The sequence below is a fragment of the Bombina bombina genome, chromosome 6 (assembly GCF_027579735.1).
Source record: "Bombina bombina isolate aBomBom1 chromosome 6, aBomBom1.pri, whole genome shotgun sequence".
Lineage (NCBI taxonomy): Eukaryota > Metazoa > Chordata > Amphibia > Anura > Bombinatoridae > Bombina > Bombina bombina.
The window spans coordinates 1,051,951,980-1,051,964,495 of NC_069504.1; the positions used below are offsets into that span (position 1 = coordinate 1,051,951,980).

At 40.2% G+C, this 12,516-nt stretch overlaps 1 protein-coding gene across 4 annotated transcripts in view; it reads left to right on the forward strand.

Annotated features, from left to right (window-relative positions):
- Positions 1–12,516, forward strand: part of ERC1 (ELKS/RAB6-interacting/CAST family member 1) — an 871,748-nt gene that overhangs the window by 716,855 nt on the left and 142,377 nt on the right. For all 4 annotated transcript variants that reach the window (XM_053718843.1, XM_053718844.1, XM_053718845.1 and 1 more), the window contains one exon: positions 11,335–11,436. In XM_053718843.1, coding sequence (XP_053574818.1) covers positions 11,335–11,436 — 102 coding nt within the window. The remainder of the gene's footprint in view (positions 1–11,334; positions 11,437–12,516) is intronic.

A 12,516-nucleotide genomic window follows, 5' to 3' on the forward strand; every position in this document is an offset into this window, starting at 1 on the left:
AAGGGTTAATTCATGGATAACCATTTCTGATATTAAAGGGACATGAAACCCAAAAATTTCCTTTTGTGATTTAGACAGAACATACAATTTTTAAAAAGTTTCCAGTTTTACTCCTATTATCAGGTTTACTTTTTTCTTATGTTATTCTTTGTAGAAGAGATTTGTAGCTAGGTGAAGTGCACATGTCTGAAGCACTACATGGCACGTGCACACTCCTGAGCTTACCTTCCTGCTTTTCAACAAAAAATATCAAGAAAACAAAGAAAATCTGATAATAGAAGCTGTTTAAAATTGCATGTTCTATCTGAATTATGAAAGAAAACAAATTGGTTGTACGTCCCTTTAACAAATAGGTTACACATCGGTTAAAAAGAATAGATTTAAGAATGTAAAGTCACGTGACATTATTTTTCTTAATTGGTAAAAATGTTATACATTTGAATATGATTAGCATGATTGATTCTCCATTCTTTCTTTCAGTTGTTAATGTAAAACTTAAAATAATAATAATAAAAAAAGTTAGGTTTTTTTTTTTTTGTGGGCGCTGAATTAGTGCACAAATATCTGCTTCTTTAGATTTCAGTTTTATACGTTTGAGTTTATATTGAAGTTTAGGGCCAGATTAACAGTTAAGCGCAAGCGATATCGGGTTTATTGTGGCTGTTTAATGGGTTTATCACGGATGTGGCGCTCATATTAGAAGTTGAAAGTAAATGCGAACACATGAGCGCAATAGCAATTTGTGCTAGAATGATTACCGCGTCCTCAGAGCTCTGGTTAACTGTTTTGCGAAACAAAAAAGTGTCACAAAACACATCAAAAATAAATTACAGTTACATTAACCAAGTGTTTCCAGAACAATTCCAGAATGGGGGGGGGGTAAGAGAGTCCCCCTAAAAGAAAAATCCCTAGTGCTACAAACCTGTGTGTATACAGAAGGGCAGTGCCTATACCAATATGCAAATAGTAATAAATAACAGAGGATAGAAAAGAGGCATATACTGTCTTACGTGATATACACAGGGTATATAGTTCACAATTAATGAAGAGGGAGAAAAATATTTTTCTATAATTGAAGCAGATAGAGAGATAAAAGATAAGAAAAAAGGGTGAACAATAAAATGAAAACATTACTTTTATTATCAAGGCTAAGAATAGACCCAGATGAACAGTTAATAAACACACACACAAGCACACTACTCACACAATACGGACACAATGGTTATGAGAAGAAAAACAGATAGAACAATGCTTGAGGTATAACTATCTATAAGAGAAGCAAGATCAGTACAAAATGGATGATTATCCGCATTACCTGGTGTACAGTGAATAAAAAGTTCCCTCATTCAAATATATTGCTGCCTATGCGGGTATATCTATTCTTTCACTGTACTACTAGGTAAATACTTAAAAACACTGGGTATCCCCGTGCTGCATCTCCTAAAAAATACGTATAGGTCAAATCGGGCAAAAGCACTCATATTATCTCATATACCAAACAAACTCATGTGGTAGTATGAGCAGCAGTGCAAATGCCTGCTGCGCATTTCACCTCTGCTTTGACAAAGCAGCGGTGAAATGCGCATCAGGCATTTGCAATGCCACTCCTACTACTACATATGCTTGTTTTGATATATGAGATAATATGATTGCTTGTGGCCTTTGACAAAGCAGTGATGAAACTATTGAATGAGGGAACTTTTTATTCGTTGTACACCAGGTAATGGGGATAAACACCCATTTTGTGCTGATCTCGCTTTTCTTATAGTTATACCTCAAGCACTATCTGTTTTTCTTCTCATGACCATTGTGTCCGTATTGTGGGAGTAGCGTGCTTGTGTGTGTGTGTTTTAACATTAATTTGAGTCTATTCTTAGCATTTATTATAAGTTATGTTTTAATTTTATAGGTCACCTTTTAGTTTGTTTATTATGTTATTTGCTACAATTAGAGAAAAATGTTTTTTCTTCCTCTTCATTAATTGTTATCTGTACCCCCTGTGTATATCACATAAGTGAGTCATTATATGCATCTGCTATTTATTACTAAAGTACAGTTACACTCATAATAATACAATCTAATAAAATTATTTTAAAAACTTGCACAAAAAAAGTTATAAGGGCTCAAAGATAAGAGAAAGGCAAAGGTCTTTAACATTGAGATACATACATATACATGTCTAAATATGTATATTATATATTTGTGTACATATGTATTTATATATGTATTGAGACATATATACACATATAAACACATAAATACATATGTATACATATATACACATATAAACACATAAATACATATGTATACATATATACACATAAACACATAAATACATATGTATACATATATACACATATAAACACATAAATACATATGTATACATATATACACATATAAACACATAAATACATATGTATACATATATACACATATAAACACATAAATACATATGTATACATATATACACACATAAACACATATGTATACACATATAAACACATAAATACATATGTATACATATATACACATATAAACACATAAATACATATGTATACATATATACACATATAAATACATATGTATACATATATACACATATAAACACATAAATACATATGTATACATATATACACACATAAACACATAAATACATATGTATACATATATACACATATAAACACATAAATACATATGTAAACATATATAGAAACATATATGTGCATTGGAGCCATTTGCAGTTAAGTAGGTGAAAATGTGTAAAAGCATATTTATGCAATATTCATATTTAATAAAGTGTTATACTGTGTATTTACTGTAAATATATCGCATTCCAATGTTCTGCACATAACAGAATATATACAGTGTATATATATATATATATATATATATATATATATATTAGATATAGATATATATTGTACCAAAATACCATCAGATATATTTAGAAATATGTATTTAAGAATGAATAGAACATATTCTGCTATGCGAAGAACATTGGAATGTGAAATATTCATATTTTCATGTTGGTTTAGCGCACTTGAGAATATGCGATCAGGTTTGCATGTGAGTTGGGTGTTTGTTTTTTTCAACTTTGTTTACTCTATTGACTTCTATGGGGGAATACGTGAATGAAGTTCGACTTTTTGCACACATTAGGTTAGCGCACAAGCAAAAACTTTTTGCTTTCAACTTGTAATGCAAGCACTACCCGTCGCACGCAAAAAGCTTACTTCTAGTGGAGTTAGCGCGGGAGCGTTAAATACCACTTCACTTGTAATCTGGCCCTAAATTGCTATTATTTTATATTGATGATGAATTGGTGGTTTAATTTACTTTAAATTAATGGACCTTTTCACCAGTTAGTTGAATAAATCCTTAAACAAATTAGCCTTCTAAGCAAAAACTGTTTCAATTACAAAAATTCTAGAGGGTTGAGTAAGGTAAATGACTTTGCCCCTCTATAATTTTTTTATCAGAGGATTTAAAGCTCTTACCTTTTTAGACAATTGCCCAACACAAGTTTGTCTTGTTTTCATATTAACACTGTTATTTTATATTCTAGTAATGTAAGTGGCCCTACAAATCCACATACTGGTGACTTAAGAATGTATATCCAGGCCGGATGTGCCGCTGTTAACATTTGTATGTTTCAGAAAAGAGAGTTTTTATTTTCTTGCAAACAAACAGTTGACCTAGAATTAAAACAGGGAAAGCTCAAGTTGAAATACTTTTGAAATGAAGCAATATTTACTCTTACCCCTGGGGTGTCGCAGTGCAATGTCAGCAGCGTCAGACTCAGCTGGGGACAAGTGTCCAGCACATCTGTACACATTTTCCTTCTGATGTCCTGTGTATGTACTCAGCTGTTAACCCATGTGCTTGTTGTGGCTGGATGACCCCCTCATTTCATGTTGGAGATGTGTCCTGCAGGATACTAAACCTAAATAATAGGGGCAGAGCATTTAAAAGGAAATGGGATTAACCCTTTGCCAGCACTAGGGCCAGTAAATCACATGTAAGCAAAGAATTATAATGCTGCAGCACAAACAAATCAAGGTTTTCCTTGTTAAAGCACATAGTAGCATCAATAAGTATAACACAAGTCTATGGGGTCTTTTCTAGTCTTTCTGATCCCCTTGTTAGATTAGATCACAAAGTGAACGTCTTAAGGGGGAAAAAAGATATATAATATATATGATTTCTTAAGCCTGGACTGGTTCATCCAAAAAAGCCAAATGATAGGTGGAGTTTGGTTATTAAAAACGATTGTAGTAAAATTTGTGTTAATTTATTTAAATAACATTTAGAATGGGCTGATGTTATATTATTCTATAGCAACACAATAGGCCAGGGAGTAATGTAGTGGGGGTATTCTGGAAGATAAGGGTTTACATAGGTCAGGGAGTGATGCAGTGCGGGTAATCTGAAAGATAAGGGTTTACATAGGTCATTAAGTAATGTAGTGGGGTATTCTGGAAAATAAGGTGTTACATAGGTCAGGGAGTAATGTAGTGGGGGTATTCTGGAAGGTAAGGGTTTACATAGGTCAGGGAGTAATTCAGTGCGGGTAATCTGAAAGATAAGGGTTTACATAGGTCAGTAAGTAATGTAGTGGGGTATTCTGGAAGATAAGGCGTTACATAGGTCAGGGAGTAATGTAATGGGGTATTCTGGAAGATAAATGATTACATAGGTCAGGGAGTAATGTAGTGGGGTATTCTGGAAGATAAGGGTTTACATAGGTCAGGGAATAATGTAGTGGGGTATTCTGGAAGATAAATGATTACATAGGTCAGGGAGTAATGTAGTGGGGTATTCTGGAAGATAAATGATTACATAGGTCAGGGAGTAATTGTCAGGGTTTTTTCCTGACTTGTTTGCCATGTGCTGCTGGCAGCCATTTTACTCACCTCTCTTGCTGACTTTGGTGCATTCTGGGAGATGCTGCTCACTTCCTGTACTTCCTTTTATGGCCAGACTGGTTTACATCATCCATGTGAGACAGGATGCAGTCTCAGAATTGTGATGTCATCACTTATTATTTAAAGGGCCTCTGTTCAGTATGCTTTGCCCTTGCGTTGTCTCAGACCTGTTTGTGAGAGCTCCTGTGTATTACCTGGCTGTCTGACGTCCCTCCTGGTTCCTGATCCCTAGCTTGTTCCTGACTGCTGTTCTCCTTGTTCCTGATTCCGGCTCGTCTGACTACTCGCTTTGGCTCCTGACTCGGCTTGTCTGACTACCAGCTCTAGTTTTGACTCCTGGCTTGTTATTTGATTTGTGCACTTTTTATTATTTTTTGCTATTAATAAAGGTGTGATTATTTTTGCACTTCTCGTCTCAGTCTGATTCCTGGCACCCTGACATTACGCAAGGGCCATGAATCCTGATGGTGCTAATAATCCACCTTTACCTGCCATAATTTCCAGGATGGATGAACAGGATCACTGCTTGGATCAATTTGCACTAGCCCTGCAAACCCTGCTGACTCACACTGCACATTTGGACCAAAGTGTCCCGCAAGTTATGGCTGCTCCTGTTTCCACTGATGCACCTAATCCTACCAGGAGCTTGTCCGGTTCTGCACCTCTACCTCAGCGATATGGAGGCGATCCTAATCAGTGCAGAGGGTTTTTGAACCAGGTGGGCATTTACTTTGAGATATTACCTAAAAGTAAATGCGCACTTGCCTGGGCTAATCCCTTGTGGGAGACTAATAAACCTGTGCTTTCAAATTACCCTGAATTTGTGGCCTCCTTTCGAAGGGTATTTGATGTTCCAGCTCGCTCCTCCTCTGCTGCTAAATGACTCATGTCCATTCAGCAAGGTACAAGATCTGTTGCTCAGTATGCCATTGAGTTCCGTACGCTTGCAGCAGAGGTAGGCTGGAACAATGAAGCCCTTGTTGCCACCTTCTTTCTTGGGCTCTCTGATGCGATTAAAGACGAAGTTGCTGCCAGAGATTTACCAGAAGATCTCGAGGCATTGGTGTCTTTTTTTATCCTAATTGACATCAGACTAAGTGAGACGTCTTCTTTCAAGGAGCGCTTTGCGGAAGCCTCCTGTACCGTTGTCTCCTACGCGTTCGTTCCCACCGAATGCCTTCCTCTCCTCCCATGCCTCCTGGTCCCGAGTCACCAGGTATTGCTGAGCCGATGCAGTTGGGATTCACACATCTCTCCGCGGCGGAGAGGGCCTTTAGGAGGAGGGAGGGGCTCTGCCTCTATTGTGGGTTACAGGGCCACCTTTTGAAGTCTTGTCCTACACGGTCGGGAAACGCTCACACCTAAGGTCCTGTCGGGGGCAGACCTTAGGTGGTTTATCCTTGTCCCCGGAACCGCTAAAGGAGAAACCTTTGGTCACGGTTGTCCTTTCCTGGGTGGACTCCTCCATAGTCACCCAGGCTCTTGTTGACTCCGGTGCTGCAGGCTATTTCATTGACAGTGCTTTTGTATCGAAGCACTCCATTCCTGTTTTGCCTCGGTCCATTCCGCTTGCTATTGAGGCCATTGATGGCAGGCCCCTTCAGCCCGCACTCGTTACTCACGAAACCGCTCCATTGTCCATGGCTGTTGGGGCTCTCCATTTTGAAACCCTCCAGTTCCAGGTGATAAACTCTCCGCATTTTCCGGTTGTTCTGGGTTATCCCTGGCTCCAAATGCACAATCCCAGTCTCTACTGGCGCAGGTCCGAAATTTTGTTGTGGTCTCCGCAATGTATTTCCACTTGTCTTCAGAAACCAGTTAAATTCTTGTGCACTTCTTCAGTATCTCAATTGCCAGAGGAGTACCGAGAGTTCCTAGACGTTTTTGACAAGGTGCGTTCCGGTACATTGCCTCCTCACCGGTCTTACGATTGTGCCATAGACCTGCAACCCGGAGCCATTCCTCCTCGGGGCCGGGTTTACCCTCTGTCTGTTGCAGAGAATTGTGCTATGGAGGAGTATGTTTCCGATGCTCTGTCGCGGGGGATCATCCGCAAATCCTGCTCTCCTGCAGGGGCTGGCTTCTTCTTTGTGAAGAAAAAGGGTGGTGAGTTAAGACCATGCATCGACTATAGGGGTCTTAATTGTCTTACCATTAAGAATGCTTACCCTATTCCGCTCATTACAGAACTCTTTGACCGCCTCAAGGGAGCTACGATCTTTACTAAGCTTGATTTGAGAGGAGCGTACAATCTCGTTGGGATCAAGGAGTGCCACGAATGGAAAACAGCATTTAACACCAGGAGCGGGCATTATGAGTATCTTGTAATGCCCTTTGGCCTATGTAATGCTCCTGCTGTTTTCCAGGAATTTATTAATGATGTCCTACGAGATATGTTGCAACAGTGTGTTGTGGTGTACTTAGACAACATCCTCATACACTCACCCACACTTGAGGCTCATCTTTCTGATGTTACACGGGTTCTTCAGAGACTACGTGAGAACGGCCTGTTTTGTAAACTTGAGAAATGTGAGTTCCATCAGACTCAAGTAACCTTCCTAGGTTATGTTATCTCCGTTGCAGGGTTCTCCATGGATCCTGACAAGTTATCTGCAGTTCTGCAGTGGCCTCGCCCAGTTGGTCTTCAGTCTATTCAACGTTTTTTGTGGTTTGCCAATTACTATAGAAAGTTTATTAAAAACTTTTCTTCCTTGGTCAAACCTATCACAGACATGACCCGTAAAGAGAATGATCCACTCCATTGGTCACCTACTGCCATTAAGGCCTTTGATAGTCTTAAGACTGCCTTTGCTGCTGCTTCAGTTCTGGCTCATCCTAACCCTGCCCTGCCTTTCGTTCTTGAGGTCGATTCGTCTGAGACTGGAGTAGGTGCTCTCTTGTCTCAACGTCCTACACCTGACGGTTCCTTGCATCCGTGTGGTTTCTTCTCTAAGAAATTGTCTCCAGCGGAGGGCAATTATGAAATTGGCGACAGGGAATTACTTTCTATAATTTTGGCACTGAAGGAATGGAGGCATCTTCTCGAGGGTACTAGCGTGCCAGTGCTCATTCTTACTGACCACAATGGTGAGCGTCCTTGGACACATCTTTCCATGGACTTCATTGTCGAGCTCCCTGTTTCCAATGGCAATACTGTTATCCTTATGGTAGTTGACCGTTTTTCTAAAATGTCACATTACATTCCCTTGAAGAAGTTGCCTACCGCTCAGGAGCTTGCTTCAATTTTTGCCCGTGAGGTCTTCCGTTTACATGGGTTACCCAAGGAGATAGTGTTGGACCAGGGTAGCCAGTTTGTCTCCAGATTTTGGCGTTCCTTTTGTGCTCAAATGGGGATCTAGCTCTCCTTCTCCTCTGCATATCACCCTCAATCCAATGGGGCTGCGGAACAGTCTAATCAAGCTCTGGAACAGTTCCTCCGTTGCTATGTCTCAGATCACCACAATAATTGGTCTGAACTGTTACCTTGGGCAGAGTTTGCTATTAATAGTGCTATTAATGCTTCCTCCAAGTTATCCCCGTTCATGGCGAATTATGGGTTTCAACCATTCTTGTTGCCCGATTCATTCATGTCTCAGGGTATTCCGGCTTTGGAGGAGCATCTCCGGCAACTCTGTTCCACGTGGGTGCAGATTCAGGATTGCCTTCATCGTTCTATGCAGCGCCAAAAGTTCCAGGCTGATCGTAGGCGTCTGCCTGAACCTTCCTACCAGGTTGGTGAGAGAGTTTGGCTGTCCTCCCGCAACTTGAACCTTCGTGTGCCTTCCAATAAACTGGCTCCCCGTTATGTTGGTCCTTTTCGAATACTCCGATGGGTCAATCCTGTGGCCTACGCTCTTGACCTTCCTCCTGCAATGCACATCTCCAATGTTTTTCATGTCTCCCTCTTGAAACCATTGGTTTGTAATCGGTTTACCACTATGTTGCCTCGTCCCCGTCCTATCATTGTTGACAACCATGAGGAGTATGAGGTCAGCAGCATTATTGACTCTCGTATGTCCAGGGGCCGCGTACAGTATTTGGTTAATTGGAGGGGCTATGGTCCAGAGGAGCATTCATGGGTTCCCTCCTCTGATGTTCATGCTCCCGCCCTCCTCCGTGCCTTCCATGCCCGTTTCCCCAATAAACCTTTTGTCCTCCCGCGGGGGAGGAGTCGTTGAGGGGAGGGTACTGTCAGGGTTTTTTCCTGACTTGTTTGCCATGTGCTGCTGGCAGCCATTTTACTCACCTCTCTTGTTGACTTTGGTGCATTCTGGGAGATGCTGCTCACTTCCTGTACTTCCTTTTATGGCCATACTAGTTTACATCATCCATGTGAGACAGGATGCAGTCTCAGAATTGTGATGTCATCACTTATTATTTAAAGGTCCTTTGTTCAGTATGCTTTGCCCTTGTGTTGTCTCAGACCTGTTTGTGAGAGCTCCTGTGTATTACCTGGCTGTCTGACGTCCCTCCTGGTTCCTGATCCCTGGCTTGTTCCGGACTCTGCTGTTCTCCTTGTTCCTGATTCCGGCTCGTCTGACTACTCGCTTTGGCTCCTGACTCGGCTTGTCTGACTACCAGCTCTAGTTTTGACTCCTGGCTTGTTATTTGACTTGTGGACTTTTTATTATTTTTTGCTATTAATAAAGGTGTGATTATTTGTGCACTTCTCGTCTCAGTCTGATTCCTGGCACCCTGACAGTAATATAGTGGGATATTCTGGAAGGTAACAGTTGACATCAGTCAGGTAGTAATGTAGATGGGGTATTCTGGAAGATAAAAGGTTTCCATAGAGTAATGTAGTGGGGATATTCTAGAAGATAGTGGATTACACAGTTCAGGGAGTAATGCAGTGGAGTTATTCTGGATTATAAGGGTTTACATAGGTCAGGGAGTAATGCAGTGCGGGTAATCTGAAAGATAAGGATTTACATAGGTCAGTAAGTAATGTAGTGGGGTATTCTGGAAGATAAGGCGTTACATAGGTCAGGGAGTAATGTAGTGGGGTATTCTTCAAGATAAGGTGTTACATAGGTCAGGGAGTAATGTAGTGGGATATTCTGGAAGGTAACAGTTGACATTAGTCAGGTAATAATGTAGATGGGGTATTCTGGAAGATAAAATGTTTACATAGAGTAATGTAGTGGGGATATTCTAGAAGATAGTGAATTACACAGGTCAGGGAGTAATGCAGTGGGGGTATTCTGGATTATAAGGGTTTGCACATGTCAGGGAGTAATGTAGTGGGGTATTCTGTAAGATAAAGGATTACTTAGGTCGGAGTAATATAGTGGGGGTATTATTGTAGATAAGGGTTTACATTGGTCAGGGAGTAATGCAGTGGGGGTATTCTGGAAGATAAATGTTTACATAGGTCAGGGAGTAATGTAGTGGGATATTCTGGAAGGTAACGGTTGACATCAATCAGGTTGTAATGTAGATAGGGTATTCTGGAAGATAAAAGGTTTACATGGAGTAATCAAGTGGGGATATTCTAGAAGATAGTGGATTACACAGGTCAGGAAGTAATGCAGTGTGGGGGTATTTTGGGTTATAAAGGTTTGCATATGTCAGGGAGTAATGTAGTTGGGTATTCTGGAAGATAACGGTTAACATAGATAAGTCAGGGAATAATGCAGTGGGAGTATTCTTGAAGATAATGGTTGACATAGGTCAGGGAGTAATGTAGTGGGGGCATTCTGAAAGATAAAGGTTTACATAGCTCAGAAAGTAATGTAGTGAGGTTATTCTGGGAGATACAGGTTGGCATCAGTCATGTAGTATTGTAGATGGGGTATTCTAGAAGATAAAGGTTTACAAAGTTCAGGAAGTAATGTAGTGGAGGATATTCTGGAGGATAAGGGTTGACATTAGGTCAGGGAGTAATGTAGAGGGGCATTTTGGAAGATAAGGGTTACATAGGTCATGGAGTAATATAGACAAAGCCGGTTTGGCCTACCAGGACATCAGGCGATTTCCCAGTGGGCTGCAGCAGCTAGTGCTGGTCAGTTACAATTTAAGGGGGTGGTGCTACTCCTATGAGCTATATGTATTAAGATGAAAAGGTATTTCCTTGTAGGTTTTATTTTCTAGACCATGTAGTAGCCCTCCTTTGAATGGTTTCTAGTGTCTAGTCAAGTAACACTGTGAGATAGAGTGACAAACTGCTTTGTATGTCTTCTCCGGATCACACAAAGGATTATCATTTTCTCACTGTGAATGGAGTCATGGCATTGGGTTATAGGGTGTCTATATGGCATTTTTTATTACAAACTAATATAATCTAATTCTGAAAAAAATATTGAGGAAGGAGTATCCCAGTAATCCCCTTGAAAAAAATTTGGGGTGTGTGCTGTTGTTTAGAGACATTTTAAGTTGCTTTATTTAATTTTTTATTTTTATTTTCCAGACACAGAACAGGATGAAGTTGATGGCCGATAATTACGAGGGAGACCACATGAAATCCTCAGCCCAGTCCAACCAAACCAATCACAAACCCTCCCCAGATCAGGTAGGTGCAATACTGCTGCTTTTAATAATTAAAGATCCAGAGATTGAAAGAAATCTGAAGTGTGTGGGGGAATGATTCATCAGACTACTACATTTAAAGAGACTTTATAGTGAAGATAGGAAATGCTTGCATTTGTTAGAGGATGTAATTTCATCACTATTGATCCTGTAAATCTATGTGTTTAACCCCCAAATGTTTTTTTGTTTTCTTGTTTTTTATTAAACATAGGTAAAGTAATGCTTGTAAACTGCAGAAAAACTGCCGCTCCTGAGCAGAAACTGACTCTGAGTCAATCAGCAGCGCTAGTTACACAGCTGGGTCAATGTTGATAAAATGACGTGCTCTAACTAATGAGCGTATGTCATTTTTTTTACTATTAATGGCCCTTTAAAAAATGCCATTTTGCAGCTTTGTACAGTGTAAAGTAGCGTGAAGCTGTGGGCTCAGAAGCAAATCATCAGCAACTGCATTATGGACATTTTCACTATATACAGTATCCCACAAAAGTACACCCCTCACATTTATGTAAATACTTTATTGTATCTTTTCATGTGACAACACTGAAGAAATTACACTTTTCTACAATGTAAAGTAGTGAGTGTACAGCCTGTATAACAGTGTAAATTTGCTGTCCCCTCAAAATAACACACAGCCATTAATGTCTAAACCGTTGTCAACAAAAGTCAGTACACCCCTAAGTGGAAATGTCCAAATTGGGCCTAATTAGCCATTTTCTCTCCCCAGTATCATGTGACTCGTTAGTGTTACAAGGTCTCAGGTGTGAATGGGGAGCAGGTGTGTTAAATTTAGTGTTATCACTCTCACACTCTTACTGGTAAGTGGAAGTTCAACATGGCACCTCATGGCAAAGAACTATCTGAGGATCTAAAAAAAAAGAATTGTTGCTCTACATAAAGATGGCCTAGGCTATAAGAAGATTGCCAAGACCCTGAAACTGAGCTGCAGAACGGTGGGCAAGACCATGCAGCGGTTTCATATGACAGGTTTCACTCAGAACAGGCCTCGCCATGGTCGACCAAAGAAGTTGAGTGCACGTGCTCAGCGTCATATCCAGAAGTT